General features: G+C 50.8%; 1 protein-coding gene across 1 annotated transcript in view; it reads left to right on the forward strand.

The window, feature by feature from the left end:
* Positions 1–2,580: 2,580 nt before the first annotated feature.
* The window catches only part of DNAAF9 (dynein axonemal assembly factor 9), a 77,888-nt gene continuing 59,772 nt past the window's right edge, over positions 2,581–20,696 (forward strand). The window contains exons 1-8 of the mRNA XM_040419331.1: positions 2,581–2,750; positions 14,148–14,227; positions 14,398–14,517; positions 14,604–14,728; positions 14,814–14,910; positions 15,508–15,614; positions 15,922–15,999; positions 17,434–17,532. Coding sequence (XP_040275265.1) covers positions 2,701–2,750; positions 14,148–14,227; positions 14,398–14,517; positions 14,604–14,728; positions 14,814–14,910; positions 15,508–15,614; positions 15,922–15,999; positions 17,434–17,532 — 756 coding nt within the window. The 5' untranslated portion in view covers positions 2,581–2,700. The remainder of the gene's footprint in view (positions 2,751–14,147; positions 14,228–14,397; positions 14,518–14,603; positions 14,729–14,813; positions 14,911–15,507; positions 15,615–15,921; positions 16,000–17,433; positions 17,533–20,696) is intronic.

A 20,696-nucleotide genomic window follows, 5' to 3' on the forward strand; every position in this document is an offset into this window, starting at 1 on the left:
GGACACTGTATGGCGGTATTAATGAGGAGTTATATGACGGTATTATATGGACACTGTATGGCGGTATTAATGAGGAGTTATATGACGGTATTATATGGACACTGTATGGCGGTATTAATGAGGAGTTATATGACGGTATTATATGGACACTGTATGGCGGTATTAATGAGGAGTTATATGACGGTATTATATGGACACTGTATGGCGGTATTAATGAGGAGTTATATGACGGTATTATATGGACACTGTATGGCGGTATTAATGAGGAGTTATATGACGGTATTATATGGACACTGTATGGCGGTATTAAGGAGTTATATGACGGTATTATATGGACACTGTATGGAGGTATTAGTCAGGAGTTATATGACGGTATTATATGGACACTGTATGGCGGTATTAATGAGGAGTTATATGACGGTATTATATGGACACTGTATGGAGGTATTAATGAGGAGTTATATGACGGTATTATATGGACACTGTATGGCGGTATTAATGAGGAGTTATATGACGGTATTTTATATGGACACTGTATGGCGGTATTAATGAGGAGTTATATGACGGTATTTTATATGGACACTGTATGGCGGTATTAATGAGGAGTTATATGACGGTATTATATGGACACTGTATCGAGGTATTAATGAGGAGTTATATGACGGTATTATATGGACACTGTATGGCGGTATTAATGAGGAGTTATATGACGGTATTATATGGACACTGTATGGCGGTATTAATGAGGAGTTATATGACGGTATTATATGGACACTGTATGGCGGTATTAAGGAGTTATATGACGGTATTATATGGACACTGTATGGAGGTATTAGTCAGGAGTTATATGACGGTATTATATGGACACTGTATGGCGGTATTAATGAGGAGTTATATGACGGTATTATATGGACACTGTATGGAGGTATTAATGAGGAGTTATATGACGGTATTATATGGACACTGTATGGCGGTATTAATGAGGAGTTATATGACGGTATTTTATATGGACACTGTATGGCGGTATTAATGAGGAGTTATATGACGGTATTATATGGACACTGTATCGAGGTATTAATGAGGAGTTATATGACGGTATTATATGGACACTGTATGGCGGTATTAATGAGGAGTTATATGACGGTATTATATGGACACTGTATGGAGGTATTAATGAGGAGTTATATGACGGTATTTTATATGGACACTGTATGGCGGTATTAATGAGGAGTTATATGACGGTATTATATGGACACTGTATGGCGGTATTAATGAGGAGTTATATGACGGTATTTTATATGGACACTGTATGGCGGTATTAATGAGGAGTTATATGACGGTATTATATGGACACTGTATGGAGGTATTAATGAAGGGTTATATGACGGTATTATATGGACACTGTATGGAGGTATTAATGAGGGGTTATATGGCGGTATTATATGGACACTGTATGGAGGTATTAATGAGGGGTTATATGACGGTATTATATGGACACTGTATGGAGGTATTAATGAGGAGTTATATGACGGTATTATATGGACACTGTATGGAGGTATTAATGAGGAGTTATATGACGGTATTTATATGGACACTGTATGGAGGTATTAATGAGGGGTTATATGACGGTATTATATGGACACTGTATGGAGGTATTAATGAGGGGTTATATGACGGTATTATATGGACACTGTATGGCGGTAATAATGAGGAGTTATATGACGGTATTATATGGACACTGTATGGAGGTATTAATGAGGAGTTATATGACGGTATTATATGGACACTGTATGGCGGTATTAATGAGGGGTTATATGACGGTATTATATGGACACTGTATGGAGGTATTAATGAGGGGTTATATGACGGTATTATATGGACACTGTATGGAGGTATTAATGAGGGGTTATATGACGGTATTTATATGGACACTGTATGGAGGTATTAATGAGGGGTTATATGACTGTAGTATATGGACACTGTATGGAGGTATTAATGAGGGGTTATATGACGGTATTATATGGACACTGTATGGAGGTATTAATGAGGAGTTATATGACGGTATTATATGGACACTGTATGGCGGTAATAATGAGGAGTTATATGACGGTATTATATGGACACTGTATGGAGGTATTAATGAGGAGTTATATGACGGTATTATATGGACACTGTATGGAGGTATTAATGAGGGGTTATATGACTGTAGTATATGGACACTGTATGGAGGTATTAATGAGGGGTTATATGACGGTATTATATGGACATTGTATGGCGGTATTAATGAGGAGTTATATGACGGTATTATATCACTCACAGGCTTTGCCCCTGGTTGCCAAGCAGCAGAGGGATGCTGACAGGGGAGAAGGCCCGTGAGTGGTCTGTGAAATCACACACCCCGCAGCCAGGGCAAAAACCGCATCAGCCTGTCCCGCCAGCTCTGAGCTGCGGCTTCTCTGCAGGACGGTGACCATTTTACCTCACATTTCACTCCTGAGGCGCTCGGGCGCGCGCACCTAGTCTCCCCGCCTCCCGGGCGCAGCTGCGCATGCGTGGACGAGGCTCGGGCGCCGGCCGCGCGCTTGGAGCCCGTGGACGCGCCTGGTGAGAGGTCGGGCAGGAGGAGAACGGTAACGGGGCCATGCCAAGCGGTGCGCGCGGCTGTACGGTGTGAACTGGAGCCAGAGAGACGGCGGCACCATGTCCCAGAGGAGAGGAAGCCGCTACCAGAGCTGCTCCCCCGCTGGCAGGTAGGTGCAAGGCCTGGAGGAGCACAGGTCCCAGCATGCCCCATTGGCACCTCAGTAGCTTTTGTTGTCGGGGCCTGTTGTCATAGAGAGACGTCTCCATGGCAACCGACCCGACCAATACGAGAATAATGGCGCTCGCCAAAGGGAAAAAACGATGGCGATTCGTAATGTTACGCTTTTATTGTGTCACGTAATGGCGGTTTTACCGATTGTGGACACCATTGATGGCGAAGGAGAGCACGATGGCCATTCTAGCGCAGATTGTTCCGATATCTTATGACGGGTTGGTTACTATGGTAACGGCGTAACTACACTGTGACACTGTGACGAAAAATACCCGCTGTGCGTATATACATTGTGTTGTCGGTCTGTAGTCAGGGTTTTGTTGTCGGGTAAGTTGTCACCGTCGGTCTCGTTGCTATGGCGATGACCCTGGTGAACAATCCGGTTGTCAGGTCCAGTACTCCCCTGTATCTGCCGTGTACCCCCCCCCCCCCCCCCCCCCAACACGAGAGGGTTACAATCGGTGCAGCGTCCTGCGGATCTGATCGCAGGGACTGGACGCGCCGCCGTGAGCTGTGCACCAACCCCTGCAAAACCCATATACATATATAAGACCGATGCTTGATGTCAGTGAATAGAAACATCCTTCGTTACGTCCACAGCCTGACTTAGGGGCTGGGTCACTTCAGCAGAAATCATTTATTATGTAGATACAATGAATACAAGGCTCTTACTAATGTATTGTTATTGTCCATATTGCTTCCTTTGCTGGCTGGATCCATTTTTCCATCACATTATACACTGCTCGTTTCCATGGTTACGACCACCCTGCAATCCATCAGTGGTGGTCGTGCTTGCAGACTATAGGAAAAAGCGTCGGCCTCTCTGGTGACCGGGACCGTGGGAGCGCACATAGGCTGGTGCTGTGTCCTATTCAAGTACGACCACCACTGGTGGATTGCAGGGTGGTCGTAACCATGGAAACTAACAATGTATAATGTGATTGAAAAATGAAAGGAAGCAATATGGACAATCACAATACATTAGTAAGAGCCTCGTATTAACTTTCTCTTCATGATAAATGCTATTTGCTGGAGGGAGACATCCATATTGGGTGCTATTACTACGACATTGCCTAACTTTTTATTTTTTTGCAAAACTGCTGTTTTTGTTTCCAATATTTGGGGTCATTAGAGCCTAAAACCTCCCCTCTGCGATTTGACGGCACCATATAAATGCCCTCTATGGCTGCGATCCCATTCCCTGCCAGTGAGGTGTCTCTTAAGGAAGAGAAGAGTCTCGGCAGCGCCACCTAGTGGACGTGGTCCCTGTGAGGTAAGATCCGACAGCTGTTTTGGGTGGCTTGCCCCTCAGATCTTCACTCATAGGGAGCCACTTCCAGTAGGTGGCGCTGGTGAGACGGTTCTCCTTCTCGGGAGACCCCTCTTTGGATATTTGCTTCCCATGTAGCATTGCCCATAAGTCTCCATGTCAGGGCGCACTCCCAGTAAGTCTTTGTACCGGGGCGCACTCCCAGTAAGTCTTTGTACCGGGGCGCACTCCCAGTAAGTCTTTGTACCGGGGCGCCCTCCCAGTAAGTCTCCATGTCAGGGCACACTCCCAGTAAGTCTCCATGTCAGGGCACACTCCCAGTAAGTCTTTGTACCGAGGCGCACTCCCAGTAAGTGTCCGTACCGGGGCGCACTCCCAGTAAGTCTTTATACCGGGGCGCACACTCCCAGTAAGTGTCCGTACCGGGGCGCACTCCCAGTAAGTGTCCGTACCGGGGCGCACTCCCAGTAAGTCTTTATACCGGGGCGCACTCCCAGTAAGTCTCCATGTCAGGGCACACTCCCAGTAAGTCTCCATGTCAGGGCACACTCCCAGTAAGTCTTTGTACCGGGGCGCACTCCCAGTAAGTCTTTGTACCGGGGCGCACTCCCAGTAAGTCTCCATGTCAGGGCGCACTCCCAGTAAGTCTTTGTACCGAGGCGCACTCCCAGTAAGTCTTTGTACCGGGGCGCACTCCCAGTAAGTCTTTATACCGGGGCGCACACTCCCAGTAAGTGTCCGTACCGGGGCGCACTCCCAGTAAGTGTCCGTACCGGGGCGCACTCCCAGTAAGTCTTTATACCGGGGCGCACACTCCCAGTAAGTGTCCGTACCGGGGCGCACTCCCAGTAAGTGTCCGTACCGGGGCGCACTCCCAGTAAGTGTCCGTACCGGGGCGCACTCCCAGTAAGTGTCCGTACCGGGGCGCACTCCCAGTAAGTGTCCGTACCGGGGCGCACTCCCAGTAAGTGTCCGTACCGTGGCGCACTCCCAGTAAGTGTCCGTACCGGGGCGCACTCCCAGTAAGTGTCCGTACCGGGGCGCACTCCCAGTAAGTGTCCGTACCGGTGGCGCCCTCCCGGTAAGTGTCCGTACCGGTGGCGCCCTCCCGGTAAGTCTTTGTACCGGTGGCGGGCACAGTTCTTTCATGGGAGTGAGGCGCATACGGATGGTAGACAGAAGGGATCCGGATCTGGCGGATCCTCGGTTTGCAGAAGGTAATAACGGACCGGTGCGTGCATGAAGCGGAGCGTAGCGGGGTCAACTAAAGGGCCCAGAAGGAAAATGCTGTGTGAAAGCAGAAACCTATAGAGGTATCCAGACATAAACCCGCCATACGCCTGTGTTTGCTGGGACAGTAGTGCCGTATAGGTGGCGGTGGAGCCTTGTCCTGGGCCTCAGCTTGTTGTGGACGGGAAGCTTGGATACGAGGGGGTGGGGGTGGGGAGGAAGTCATCAATTAACGGGATGTGAGCGCTGAGCTCACTGCGTCCTCCCCTCCCCCGCCTCTAGAGGAATCTCACTGACCCGGATCATGTCACTGCTATTGGCTGGTGAATAGAGAGGTCAGAGAGCCCCCTGACAGGAGGAGTTATAGGGGGATTTCCAGTGATCTCACTGCCCCCCATAACAATAAGCTGAGTGTTCTGATATGTATTCTCCAGGCACCGCTGTGTACAGATGAAGCAGAGCTGAGCGAGTTGTGTGCCGACAACAATAGTAGATCTTCTGTTTTATTTTTTTGCGAGCCTGCGGAATGGAGGCGAACGGTACACGGAGTGCTGTCCGCTTCTTTTGCCGCCCCGTTGGAGTGGATGTGTGCGCTTCCGATCTGCAAAAATCACGGATTGAATGCGGAAAAATAATACGTTCATCTGCATAGACCCTTACATGTAAGATGAAAGTCAGCCAAACCTCTAATCCTAGTTGTATCAGTGATCTCCCAGTGTGGGGGGGCGTCCCAGCCCTCTCCTGTAGGGCCCCTTTCACATGGGCGAATAGTCCGTGCGGGTGCAATGCGTGAGGTGAAAGCATTGCGCCCGCACTGAATCCAGACCCATTCATTTCTATGGGGCTGTGCACATGAGCGGTGATTTTCACGCATCACTTGTGCGTTTTCCGTGCAACGCAGGCCCCATAGAAGTGAATGTGGCTGCATGAAAATTGCATAGCAAGTGCGGATGCGGTGCGATTTTCACGCACGGTTGCTAGGAGACGATCGGGATGGAGACCCGATCATTATTATTTTCCCTTATAACATGGTTATAAGGGAAAATAATAGCATTGTTCACGCAGCCGGCATCTCTTCTGTCTTCATCTTAGCTGTGTGTAGGAGGAAAAGGACCTGTGGTGACGTCACTACGCTCATCACATGGTCCGTCACATGATCCATCACCATGGTAAAAGATCATGTGACGGACCATGTGATGAGCGCAGTGACGTCATCAAAGGTCCTATTGCTCACAGAAGAAGACAGAAGAGAAGCCGGCTGCGCGAACAAGTGGATTAAGGTGAGTTAAATTATTATTATTTTTTAACCCCTCCAGCGCTGTTTTACTATGCTTTCTGTATTAAGAATGCTATTATTTTCCCTTATAACCATGTTATAAGGGAAAATAATACAATCTACAGAACACCGATCCCAAGCCCGAACTTCTGTGAAGAAGTTCAGGTTTGGGTACCAAACATGGCGATTTTTCTCTCGCACCTGCAAAACGCATTACAATGTTTTGCACTCGCGCGGAAAAATCGCGCATTTTCCCGCAACGCACCCGCATCTTATCTGGGCAAAAAACATGACGCCCGTGTGAAGGAGGCCTAATGGTTTTACATGGTGGGTGACGTGGGGGGGGCTGACACCCACCATGGTTTTACATGGTGGGTGTCAGCATGCCGTCGACCAGCTGCCGGTTGAGGTGTCGGAGAAGGCGTGCGCACACGGCCGCCCTGAGAGGCACTACTTCCATCCCCATGTAATAACAATTCTGAAGCATCTCCATGGTGTGCCATTCCTGTATTATTCCTGCTAGAAGTTATGAATGAATTGCTAGAAGTTTACAGTGAAGATCCAGATGGGTGTTACTAGTTGGGGATGTGTCCCTGCAGAGTCTAACACTAGGAGCGCTGATTCATGGACACCCCCCTCCCCCCCCCAACTGTTAACACCCATCTGGATCTTCATTGCAACTGCTGATAACTTCTAGTAGGAGTAATAGAGGAATAGCACAACATAGAGTCATAAGAATATAGGTTCCAGAATTGTTATTCCTTGGGGAAAGCCAGGAGTCAGTGAGACAGACGTGTCAGGAGAGGAGACTGTAGGGGATCTCAGCCTCTGGATGTTCACTGACAGCAAGCAGGTGTCTTTAACATGGTAAGGAATCTGGGAAAGTTAGCGGTTGACTGGCGTGAATCCAGTGAGCAGCACGCCAGGTAGTGCCTCACCTGTGTACTCATTACCGCACCCTGTCATTTCCAGCAGTGATTACGGCGATCTCCTTTACCTTTATGACGTGTCATAATTGAGTGTAATTACGTAGTGCAGCAGCCGGCGGTCACGCTGCCCCGGCGGTCACGCTGCCCCGGCGGTCACACTGGCTCATGGAAGACGGGCCCATGTTGACTTTTGGCGTACAAGGCTGCAGTTTAGGCCACGCCCCCTGTCCAGCTAAACCACACCCCTTAATTACAGAAATACGCGATGCAGCATTTTGCTTCAAAGTTGTGAGCAGAATCCGTAGTGAATCTGAGCCATTGTTTTGTGCCTCAGGACGGTTCAGTGGAGGTCCTGATGTGCCCCACTACTACCTCCTGACATTTACCTTTTATAGGGGCTGGAGCTCCACATCCAGAATCTGTCTGCCTGCTGCCACCACTAGGGGGAGCTCACTGCCCCACGTCCAGAGAATACACAGAGGCCGTCACATGCTCACTGTGGTTAAAGGGATTGTCCAGAAACCCTCTTATCATGCAGCAGGGAGGTCTTTACCTCCTGGCCAGGATGGAGAGCAGTTACCAAGAGCGTCTCTCTCTGTGGAGGACCAGTCATGTGTAATACCTAATTTCCCCTGTGGTGGCGCTGCAGGGAAATTGAAGGAGATTTATCAATGTGGCATCAAAAAGTCACAGATTATGGTGGCTGCCATATTTGTGCCAAAATGTAAAACTTCTTGAGCTTCTCGACACTTTTTAAAAGGAGCAGGGCTTAGCGAGTGGGGGCGGAGCCTCCCGCAACCCGCCAAACTGGCCTAAACTGTGGCAGGAATCTGTGCCAGCTCCTAGGCGGTGGACAGTTTTTGGCACATGGATTAGATTTCTGGCATCTTATTCCAGCGCAGTCGCCAGTGTAGTGACCGCCGGACAGCGCTGGGCTCATGTACACGACCGCGCGCCCTGTATCACCGATGCCGACCCATTCACTTGAACGAAGGGTGCGGTGCCAAACGGAGGCACAGATCGGAGCGCCTCCGTGGGGTTTCTGTTTGTGCCTCCGCACCGCAAAAAAGTAGTGCATGTAGTAGTGCGGGTCGTGGGCCCGTGTCTGCAGAAGCCATGTTTGGATTAACATGCGGATTCGTCATCACAAAAAATGGGGAAGATCTGCGTGCGTTTTTGGCGCAGGATCCGTGCCAGAAATCCTTTGTACGAACGTTCCCTTAGAGCGTGTTCAGATGGAGGGTTTTCCCGAATCTGCGCTGAGGCCGTACCACAGTCCATGCGGCCGAGGCTTGCAGCGCGGTCTTCAAGATGTACAGGTCTATTCTTGGTGCGGTTACTGCGCAGGCCCCCCTTACTGTCAGGACACCCCGCAGATCACTGGGGTCCAGCAGGGGGACACTTTGTCAGTGGAGAACCGGGATGTAAGGGGTGTACTGTGATGTACGTAGACCACGAGGGAGAAGACTGAGGGGATCGGGTAACTACAGGAGCGCGCCTCAACAAGGGGAGCAGACCGGCGGACACACGGCGCTGCGCTGGAGGGGGGCCTGCAGTTCATGGAGCTTTAGGTCGGCTGTCCTGGGTCCTAGAGATCCCGACCTGTCATCAATACCCCGGCAGCAGCACTTGTTTTGTTACAGTGTATCAGCAGAGGATGGTCTGAACAGTTGGAGCAGACCCTCAGCAGTGACCAGTATCGGCTTAGACCCTCAGCTTAGATGGGAATCTCCATCATATTCGGCAGCCGCCAGAGTTACAGAATGGGCCGACTGGACTATACAATGCTGTTTCTGTGACCTCATGGAAGTGAATGGGGAGAGCGCAGCCCACTCCGTATTTCCGTAATCCTGACCACCTCCAGCCCCACCGTGTGGCGCATGTATTCCAGTCTGTGACTGAGATGGGAGCACTGGTTCTAGGCCACGCTCCCTCCTGGAGACCACACTCACCCTTTCAATTATTTTTGTGCATTGAAGGACTTTTTGTGCAAACTGCAGCTTTCTTGAAGGGCTGTTCGATGCCATAATCTGGGGGGATGTGAAGGTGTCTCTGGCACGGTGGTCCTGGTCCTTGAGGGGGCTGATAAGAAGACACCAGGATTAGTAATGGAGGTTGGGGCTCAGTGAAGTCCTTGATTTGAGGCTGTGTAATCCCAGAGGTGAGCTCCGCTAGGACGGCGTAATGTAATCTGGAGGTGCGGGGTGTCAGGAGCCATAGGTTCTCCTTCCCGGGGTGCAGTATATACAGTCGTGGCCAAAAGTTTTGAGAATTACATAAATATTGGAAATGGGAAAAGTTGCTGCTTAAAGGGGTTGTCCGGGATTGGGAAGATTGGAGTATGTGTACAACAATGCCCTAAATGTTACAATCGTGCCTGTCCTACCTTTACCCGACATTTCTAATGCCCAGTTTTCACATCTCCAACTCTCAGCCGGAAGCGCTGTGTTTCCAAGACTCGGTGACGTACCGGGTCCATTTCTGCCGAGTGAAGCCTCTTCTTCCGCTTCGCAGGGAGCCCGGTGACATCACCCTCAGCCACATGAATTATTCAAAGTGCCTGGATGGGTGGTAACAAGGCGGCAACCAACCGCGCTAAGCCACGCCCATCTGGCCTTGTGACGTCACCGGGCAGGGCGCTTTATTATGAATGAAAGAGGCAGAGCACTGAATATTAATTAGGGGGCGGAGTCACGGCAGAGATGAAACCACATGATGGCGCGATGCGCTGGGAACCACAGTGCGGCAGGAAGGTAGGAAAAAATAAACATAGGTGTAAACAAAGCGTGGGGGGACCGTCTGAGCCATATAGAAATGGTGAAAATACTTAAAAACATATGGGGGGACCTTGATTCAGCTGTTAATAGGGAGTACACTTAAAAAAAAAAAATATAATAATTTGATCCCGGACGACCCCTTTAAGTTTTTATAATAGCAATTTGCATATACTCCAGAATGTTATGAAGAGTGATCAGATGAATTGCATAGTCCTTCTTTGCCATGAAAATTAACTTCATCCCAAAAAAACTTTCCACTGCATTTCATTGTTGTCATTAAAGGACCTGCTGAGATCATTTCAGTAATCGTCTTGTTAACTCAGGTGAGAATGTTGACGAGCACAAGGCTGGAGATCATTATGTCAGGCTGATTGGGTTAAAATGGCAGACTTGACATGTTAAAAGGAGGGTGATGCTTGAAATCATTGTTCGTCCATTGTTAACCATGGTGACCTGCAAAGAAACGCGTGCAGCCATCATTGCGTGGCATAAAAATGGCTTCACAGGCAAGGATATTGTGGCTACTAAGATGGCACCTCAATCAACAATTTATAGGATCATCAAGAACTTCAAGGAAAGAGGTTCAATTCTTGTTAAGAAGGCTTCAGGGCGTCCAAGAAAGTCCAGCAAGCGCCAGGATCGTCTCCTAAAGAGGATTCAGCTGCGGGATCGGAGTGCCACCAGTGCAGCGCTTGGCAGCAGGCAGGTGTGAGCGCATCTGCACGCACAGTGAAGACTTTTGGAAGATGGCCTGGTGTCAAGAAGGGCAGCAAAGAAGCCACTTCTCTCCAAAAAAAACATCAGGGACAGATTGATCTTCTGCAGAAAGTATGGTGAATGGACTGCTGAGGACTGGGGCAAAGTCATATTCTCCGATGAAGCCTCTTTCCGATTGTTTGGGGCATCTGGAAAAAGGGTTGTCCGGAGAAGAAATGGTGAGCGCTACCATCAGTCCTGTGTCATGCCAACAGTAAAGCATCCTGAGACCATTCATGTGTGGGGTTGCTTCTCATCCAAGGGAGTGGGCTCACTCACAATTTTGCCCAAAATCACAGCCATGAATAAAGAATGGCACCAAAACACCCTCCAACAGCAACTTCTTCCAACAATCCAACAACAGTTTGGTGAAGAACAATGCATTTTCCAGCACGATGGAGCACCGTGCCATAAGGCAAAAGTGATAACTAAGTGGCTCGGGGACCAAAACGTTGACATTTTGGGTCCATGGCCTGGAAACTCCCCAGATCTTAATCCCATTGAGAACTTGTGGTCAATCCTCAAGAGGCGGGTGGACAAACAAAAACCCACTAATTCTGACAAACTCCAAGAAGTGATTATGAAAGAATGGGTTGCTATCAGTCAGGAATTGGCCCAGAAGCTGATTGAGAGCATGCCCAGTCGGATTGCAGAGGTCCTGAAAAAGAAGGGCCAACACTGCAAATACTGACTCTTTGCATAAATGTCATGTAATTGTCGATAAAAGCCTTTGAAACGTATGAAGTGCGTGTAATTATATTTCACTACATGACAGAAACAACTGAAACAAAGATCTAAAAGCAGTTTAGCAGCAAACTTTGAGCTGCATCACGATTGTATATACGCTGTGCTCTCCCAGATTCTTGGCTGCAGATTCGGGAGACTAATTGAGGCCTCCCGTCCGGCCTCATTCCAGCCGTGTCTTCTTCTGCCCGTCCCTGGATGATTTAATTACATTATAGATGAGCGCAGCGCTCCCCGCAGCAGTTTTCTCACCTCGATGAATCCCTTGAGGCCTGAGCCGCGGTGATCTCTGTAGTCAGACGCCTCGTGGTGACTCCTCCGTAAGAAGCTTTCATCTGGGATCGCCGCCTTACAGCGTGGATATTGAGGGGTGGCTGCAGATCACCCCAATCCATAAGGGGCTGATTGGTGGGATCCTCATCTACTCCTGCTGGTGACATGGCGGTTACAAGATAGTCACCGGAGATTATATATATATATATATATATATATATATATATATATATATATAGCCTAAAGTGACAGCAGGTCTATAAAACCCCGGTAAGTGCCGCGGCCTCCTCCTAGACCAGTGACGTCCCGTCCATCGGTTACATTCTAGTGAATGGGTCTGGGCTGCAATACCAATCACCGCCACTACACAGCGTATGGCGCTCTGCTTGGTATGCTATGAGGTCCCGGAGCACCACAACCTCTCCAAACAGTGCCAGGTGTCGGACCCCCACCTATCCTAAGGGTAGGCCATCAGTATAACTCCCAGGAGACCCCTTTCTATAGCCCCAGCCTATTCCACAGCACTTTACAAGTGGACGCATGGACAAATACAATCAGAGGTTATAGAGTGAAAAGAAGAAAAAGCAAATCCAGAAAAGAGGAGTGAGGCCCCTGATGAGATAAGAGCGCCTGCTGAGTGCAGTAGTCCGCCAGCGTCTTCAAGTGCAGGGAGGGGGGATACTGCTGAATGAGGGGACCTGGGGGGGAAGGAACAGATTAGGGGATGTGATCGGCCACAACTACAACTGTGGAATGAGAAACTGATGCAGCTCAAGAGAAGTCTTGAAGATGGGAGTGAGAGGTTAAAGGGTTAACCCCTATAATGACCGGGCCCCTTGTATCCATTATACTTACCTGCTCCTCTGCGCCGCTCTAGATTCCTGCACGGCCAATGCTGCAGCTCCCCGTCGGTTGGATCAAAACAGAGCCATCGGTTGGGAGAAGCCAATAGCAGGCCGCGACGGGGACGAGCCTCCGTGGCGTCGCCCCCGAGATGGTGGAGGCACAAGTGCACTAACTGGAGCAGGCTGGAGGCACAAGTGCACTGACAGGCACAGGGTGGAGGAGTGGGTATAGCGGCTGGACAGATGGACGGCGGCTGCAGGGTCTGACGGGAGCCTCTTCATAGTGATATAGTGGATAACCCTGTCCTGGCACCACCGCGTGCTCTGCGCCATCCTTGTCACTTGCTGATAACAATCCTGTATTGTATGTGTAGTGACGGCGCCGCGCTGTGCGGTCAGACTACGCCGGAATATTCCGGGCTGTGGCCGAGACCAATTTATTGACTAAAGACAAAAATAGTTAAAAGAGGGACAGTAATGTTTCCTGGCCCCTTCCCCGGTCCGAGGACCGTCTTGTAAAGTGATGGCATGTCTCCAGCTTCCAGCTGATCCAGGGCGTTGCTGTGCTGGTCCCAGAGGTCAGACCCTCTTGGATCAATGGTTTGTAAGATGGGAGTACCCTCTGCACAGGGCAGATAAGTGTGTGATTGGTGGGACCTGCACTGTACGTAAGGATCCCGTGCCCCCCTGTGAGCGCTGCGCTCTATTCATAGTCCATGGGACTGCTGGAGATGGCTGGGTACAGCGCTTGGCGGTCTCTAACGGAGTGGCATATGCTCAAACTGCCGCTCTATTCATGCCAGGGCGTCCCAGCGGTCCCACCCCCCCCCCCCCCCCCCCCCCCCCCCCTATTGTTCAGATACCTGTGGAAACGTAAAAGATCAACTCTTTTAAAGGGGTTTTCCACGATTTTAATATTGATGAGCTATCCTCTGGATCTGATCGGTGGGTGTACGACACCCGGGACCGCCGCTGATCAGCCGTAAGAAGGGAAGGCGCACGTGCCGTCTCCCGTCTCTATTCCTGCTTGGTGCTATGTCTATGGCAAAGCAGCGGTGCCGGGTGTTGGACCCCTGCCGATCCTGAGGATAGAAGCCCGGAGACCCCCTTTAGTTCCCGACTGTCAGATCAGCTCAGACATCCCCCCTGCGAGCTCTGCGGCCATCTTTCCCTGTGGTGCAGTCGCCTGCTGTGTGTACACCTCCAGTAACATCGTTCTCTTATATCTTCAGCTGCAGTCGTCTGAGGAAAATACAAGAAATCCTCTCAAAATCCAGCAAATCCTCTCCAGATGGCATCCTGTGTATCCTAGGTAAGGGGGCGAAATGAACATTGTACCTGCTGGTATTGTAGAAGGGGGGGAGACGGGGTGGCATAGCGGGGCTAGCTGGTGCATGGGTCCGCTATGTGTAGGGAGGCGATACAGGCTGCACCTCTTGTTTTGAGCCCCCCGACCTCCATTGTCCTACCCTTGGTCTCCAGGAATTGACAGCCGCTACAATGAAGGATGCAGGGAGCTGGCCAATTACCTGCTCTTTGACTTGTACAGCCAGAGAAGCATGGAGTTTGAGAAGACGGCCTTTCCAGAAGAAGTCCTTGATGGTGAGACGACGGGAAGTCACTCGGGGGGGTCTCGTCTTTCTGGAGATGATTGTAGTGACCTTATCTTTGTGGATTCTTTCTTGTAGATGTCATAATCCTGATAAAGTCAGACAGCGCCCGCCTGTACTGTAATCCTGTGAACTACTCCTACCTGCTGCCGTACGTCAGCTGCTGGAGGAACCTGCACGTCCACTGTATGACCCCCAGCGAGGTACCTAGACCTACTCTCCTGAAGAGCTGACAATTAGTTGCATGAAGGAGGTATTATTCAGCGTTCTGTTCTCTATTGTCCTCAGTATGAAGATGAAGAAGCAGCAGAAGAGTTTAAAATTGCAAGTTTTGTCAACATGGTGCGAGACTGCAGCCGCATCGGGATTCCTTACAGCTCCCAAGGTCAGCGGTAATACAGTCCGGTGTCCCCCTCAGGACCGTCCAGCTGGTGGTCCGGGCAGAATAGAGTATCTGTACTAGTGCATACCCGACTGCTGGGACCCCTACTGGAAAGAAGTTCATCATCTCTACAGAGACAACAGCCTTGCTGCTCCCATTGACGTCAATGGAAGTGGTGACCTCAGTCCACTGTCTGCTTCAGGCACAAAAACTATTACTGATTGGTGGACACCTAGGGGTCAGACCCCCACCGATCAGCTAAGGATAGGCCATCACTTAATAAAAGGTGGACAACCCCTTTAACTCTAACTCTGCCCTAGACCATGAGGTAGGCAGGCATTAACTGCTAGTGGACTTGACCCCCTTAAATCCTTGAAAAACCCCTTTAATGTCTGCTTCTCTCTTGGTGTAGGGTAGTGGAGAGGTCAATGCTTGCCTGCTGGTCTAGGGTAATGGAGGGGTTAGTACCCGCTTCCCAGGAAGTCTAGGATAGAGGAAGGGGTCGGGAACCTTACTAAAAATGTGCCCAGTAGTCTGAAAACTCCTGGGGCTATAACCCTGCATCCACAGTGTCACCATTTCCCCATGTCTCACCCTCAGGTCACCTGCAGACCTTCGACATGTTCATAGTGGAGAAGTGGCCGATCGTGCAGGCGTTTGCCTTAGAAGGCATCGGAGGCGGTGGTTTCTTCACAATGAAGTACGAGGTACGTGAGACAGACCGAGACTCCTGTTCCTTTAGCGTTGTGGCACCATGCGGCTCGTCCTGTGCTCGGCTGCTGACTGCCTCCCTCATAAACTTTCCCCGTCCTCCTCTGTTCACTGTGTGTGGTAGGAGGGTGGGGACAACATGGACAGTTGGTGCTTTAGATCCAATGTTAGGAGGAGAAGGAAGACTACTGTCCCCAGCCTCCTGCCGTCGGTGTATTGTGGGGTGGAGGCCGGTACTGACTAAGGCTGTGCGTTATGTGCCATTCTCATAGCATAGGTGTCCCGTCCCTGTGTGTCTTACAGCTAATGGACGTGAGCGAGTCTCTGTGGAAGGTGTACAGCATCATGGACCCCGTGTCACTAGAGGCACTGCTAATGGAGGTACGTTTTGTTTCTATATTTATAGAACATTCCTGATTAACAAAAACCCAAGAAATATTAGTTCTTCCATTTTTTAAATGATGTTTGTCCTTGGCGACTCTAAAAGTGCCCATTCACGTACCAGCAGCCCTTCAGGTTATTGTCAGGTTAAAGGGGTACTCCAGAAGTTTAGCATTGATGATCTATCTTCAGGACAGGCTGTCCGTATCAGATCGCTGCGGGTCCGTCCATTGTATGGTAAATGCAAAGCTGCTGACATTGAAGTGAATGGGAGCAGCGCTGCAGGAACTGCACGATGGACGCAGCTGCGTAGTTCCCGCAACGGTGCTGCTCTGAAACGGCTGATCAGCAGGGATGCGAGATGTTGGACCCCCGCCAGATATTGGTGGCCTATCCTGAGGATAGGCAATCATTATTGCAATCCTGAAATCCCCCTTTAAAACAGCATCTCTAGGGTATAATTCTAGTGGTAAGATGTCACCGTTGTCTCCTATTTTCTTCTACATTTCTGGGGCGTCTGAAAGTGACGAGACAAATTCCTGCCGTTCTCTACCCGCTTATTACACCTGACAGTATGGATGGAATCTAGTCAGTTACAGCCATGTGATGTGCCATTACTGCCTCTGTCCGGCATGCTTGTCATCTGTACATTAGTCAGATATCTGGACATCCATCATCATGTGTAAATACCAGTTGCACATGGTTTGATTTATGGGCAGGCGTGGATGTGCATGGACAATCAGAGATGTCCCGTGACCTTTGTTGGCAAAAACGAAAAAATTTCCTGTGTCCTTAATGCATAAATTATATTACTCACGTTGTACTTATTCAGAGTTACGGCATGTGTTCTACTCCAGAGCTGAAATCACAGTGCTGCTGGTTTCCATTGGAACTAGTCAGCGAGCTTAAAGGATTATTCCGGGGAGATCATTTTAAATAGAAATTGGGGCAGAAATAAGAAATGGTGCGCACTCACTTTAATAATTCCTTGCTGCTTCGCTCCTCCTTTACTTTCGCTTCTCAGACTCAAGGCGCCAAAACGGCTTGACCTGCCAGATCAGCCGATCGCCAGCTGCACCGGTGAGCCGCCTCAGCCAGTGACTGGGCAGGCCACGTCGTTGCCAGCGTGCTGAGCCAGAGACGAAGTAGTGGACAGCACCGGGCACCAGAGTAGCGGCACACCGTTTGTTATTTTGCCCTGTGTAACCCTCTTTTTAATAGGATCTCACCGGAATACCCCGTTAATGAGTGTTCTACCAGGTTTGAGGAGCTCCTATGATACATCAGATGCAGTGGTGCACAGACCAGGTTATAAGTCACCAAGCTCTGTGCAGACACTGAACCAGCAGGGAATGCTAGGAGATGTATGGGAAGACTGTCTGCTGCGGTGTCGAGTGTTCAGTGTGGGACTAACCCCTCTGGGTTTTCCTATAGGATCTAGTAACATTTCAGCACCAGTGGAGCGGCTTCCTGTCAAACTTTGAGACTGAAATTCCTTTCCTCCTGGAGTTGTCGGAGTCACAGGCGGGGGAGGTAAGTGGTTATCTCACGTATTAGATGTTTTATAGTCCAGCACTTCTCAATGAGCAATCCCTTTAAGATTGGGGCTTCAAGCATATGGTTGGGCTACATACGAATGCAAAAGAAACATACCATAGCGGGCTCTATTAGATTTTATATATATTTAATTTTTTTCGTGCTAAGTTATTGCTTCCTACAAGAATTAGTCACCTGCACAGAGGCCCACCATGGCAGAAGACAAGGGGGGAGATATATAATCAACCTGCGCCTAAAAAGTCACAAACATGCATTGAAAAAAAATAATAATGCAAGTGGTATTTTTACGCCACACTGCCCCTTTTCTACAAGGGGGCGTGGCAAAGGCAGGAATGGGGCGTGGCCAGCCACAGCGGTAGATTTATCTGCCGTAAATGAGCACAGACATCTGCGACTGCTCAGAACTGCTGTAGACTTCTTTTTAGGCGCACGGACTGTCGGAGCCCGCTCCTCGTAACTTAGGCGTGTCCTCCAGCAGTGCAGGGGATGTCAAGGCCGACGCAGAAAACGTCATTTCTCACCCATTTCCTTGGGGGACGCAGGAAACCTTGGGTATAGCTCAGCTCCCTAGGAGGCGTGACACTAAGTGAAGACTGTTAAGCCCCTCCTCCACAGCTATACCCTCAGCCTGGAGAGAGAGAGACTGCCAGTTTTTGCTTAGTGTCCAAGGAGGCAAGACACTCCCTGCTCCGCAGGGCTGTTTTTTCTCCTTAATTTTAATTTTTTTTATTTATTTTTTTAAATTTACAGGGACAACAGAGACGCCTGGACCTCTCTGTTTCTCCCGGGGTCGAGCTGCGCCAGTGCCGCACTGCTGCCTCCCCCACAGAAGACAAGGAGGACCAGGGCAGCCTAGCTCCCCTGCATCCCGCCAGCGTAAGGGTCGCCCACACGTCAAGCCCCTCTCCAGCTTCCTGCCACTGCGGTGCCAGTAGCTGAAGGGGCGACCCTGCTGGAATGGACAGAGGGTGAAGACTTCAGGATGGTGAGAGTGGCTGTTCCAGCCCCCCCCCCCCCCTCCCCTCCTCTCCCGGACTTCGCTTGGCCACCTGTTTTTACCCCTCCAGGGCCTCCTCCACCTTCTCAGGCCGCCCCTCCAGGAGGGCATCCAGGCTGGGATCCTGGGACTTCACAGGTGCCCTACTACAGGCCAAGAGCCTTTACTTCAGGGGCATCCAGGCTAGGATCGCAGGCAGGCGCCTGCCGCAGCAGCAAGCAGCGGGCACACCCCTTCACTGCTCCGCGCGCAGGGAGAATCGCGGCAGTCGCTCTATTCCTCTGCCTTAGGAGAGAGCTCCTTAGGAGAGAGCGCCCCTCGGGTCGTGTGGTTTATCTATGGGTATATTCATTGTGCGCAATGGGGTCGCGGCCTTGAATCGTGCGCGCGAACGAAGCATCGTGGGGGGGGGGGGGGGGCTTCGCTTCCCGCTCCACTCGCATTCCTCCCGCCTTCCAAGCCACCGCAAGAGCCTGTTGCCACCGCTGCTGTCTCTTCTCCCTGAGGCTTGACGCTCTGGATCTGGACTTCTGGATGTCCCTCCTGCCACTGTTGCTGCTACTGCACTGCTGCCGTTACCTTCCTCACTCCCTGAGGTCTCCGGGTCTGGTAGGACTGTTAACCCCATCCTAGCACCAGCGGCCCCTAGCCTGGACAGCCCCCTCTTCCAGGAGCTGCCTATTTTTCTCATCACCAACATGTCTGACCCCTCAGGGGACCCTAGACCCTGGTACCACGCCTGCACCGCCTGTGAAGCACCCTTTCCACGGGGGCAATCTGACCCGCATTGCTCTGCATGCCAGGCTCCAATACAGGATCTGCCACTTGCTGTGCCGCCCCCTGTTTCCTCAGATCCACCTGACTGGGCAAGATCCCTGTCCCAGGCCGTGGAAAGCCTTACTCATGTTGTGGGCCGCCTTGTAGACACACAGCATGCCACGCAGCCTGCTACACCCCCTGTCGTACCCTCTGGGTTCGCTGCTTCTGCCGACCCGTAGGGGTCCCACTCTCTCAGCGACCCTTTCAGGGCCCGGCACCTCCAGAAGCGCTCCAGGGCGAAGTGCGCATCTTCCTCGGATACGTCCCTTTCCCCGCGTGTGCGGACTCAGTCGGGTCACTCCTCCTCACTCGACATGCCCTCTGAGGGAGAATTGGTGGATTCAGATTGGGACATGGACTCGGCATTGCCGTCCAAGCTAGCCTCTGCTGTGGGTCATCTCATCGCTAATATTCGCGACGCCTTTAAAATTCACGACGACCCTCCCAGCACTGACAAGGCCGGTGTGTCCTTTTTCAGCCCCAAACAGGCGTCCATGGTTTTCCCTCTCCACGCCGACTTCTCTTCGATGGTCTCTAAGGCTTGGGCTCGTCCTGATGCCCGTTTTACCCCCCCCCCCACAAGAAGTTGGATATCTGTTATCCCTTTCCAGCGGATTGCATCTCCACTTGGGCGTCTCCACCTAAGGTCGACCCTCCCGTGGCCCGCCTGTCTAAAAGCACGGCCATTCCTGTGGCGGACGGCTGCTCTCCTACAGTCCACTGAAGACCGTCGCATGGAATCCCTTTTCGAATGCCATATTTGCCGCCTCCGGATTAGCCCTCAGACCGGTCTTTGCTTCCGCCTGGGCCGGGAAGGCGGTCTCGGAATGGGCTTCCCAACTTGACCAGGAACTTGATTCGGACGTCTCTCTTCAGGACCTCCGTTCTTTAGCCCAGCTCGTTGTTCAGGCAGGGAAATTCATTTGTGAGGCCTCCCCTGATGCGGGTGCCCTCATAGCCCGTTCCTCTGCTCTGGCTGTCTCAGTCAGGAGAGAACTTTGGCTGAAAGTTTGGACGGCGGATGCCGCTTCCAAACGGTCTTTTGCTGGACTCCCCTTCGCGGTTTCCTGTTTATTCGGGACCCGCTTGGACGAGATCATTTCTGAAGCCACAGGTGGAAAGAGCACCCGTCTTCCCCAGTCCAGGACCAAGGGCGCCACTCGAGGCCGTCCTGGGTTCTCTAGTTTTCGGTCCTCCCGCAGGTCCTCTGCCCGAGACCGGTCCCTCCTCTAGTTCCTCCCAGGATAGGCGGAAGAAGCTCTTTTTTTCGGATTCAGCCCTCCTGGCGTAAGTCCCAACCTGCTCGCCCCTCCACGGCCAAGCA

Source organism: Bufo bufo, chromosome 2, assembly GCF_905171765.1.
Source record: "Bufo bufo chromosome 2, aBufBuf1.1, whole genome shotgun sequence".
Lineage (NCBI taxonomy): Eukaryota > Metazoa > Chordata > Amphibia > Anura > Bufonidae > Bufo > Bufo bufo.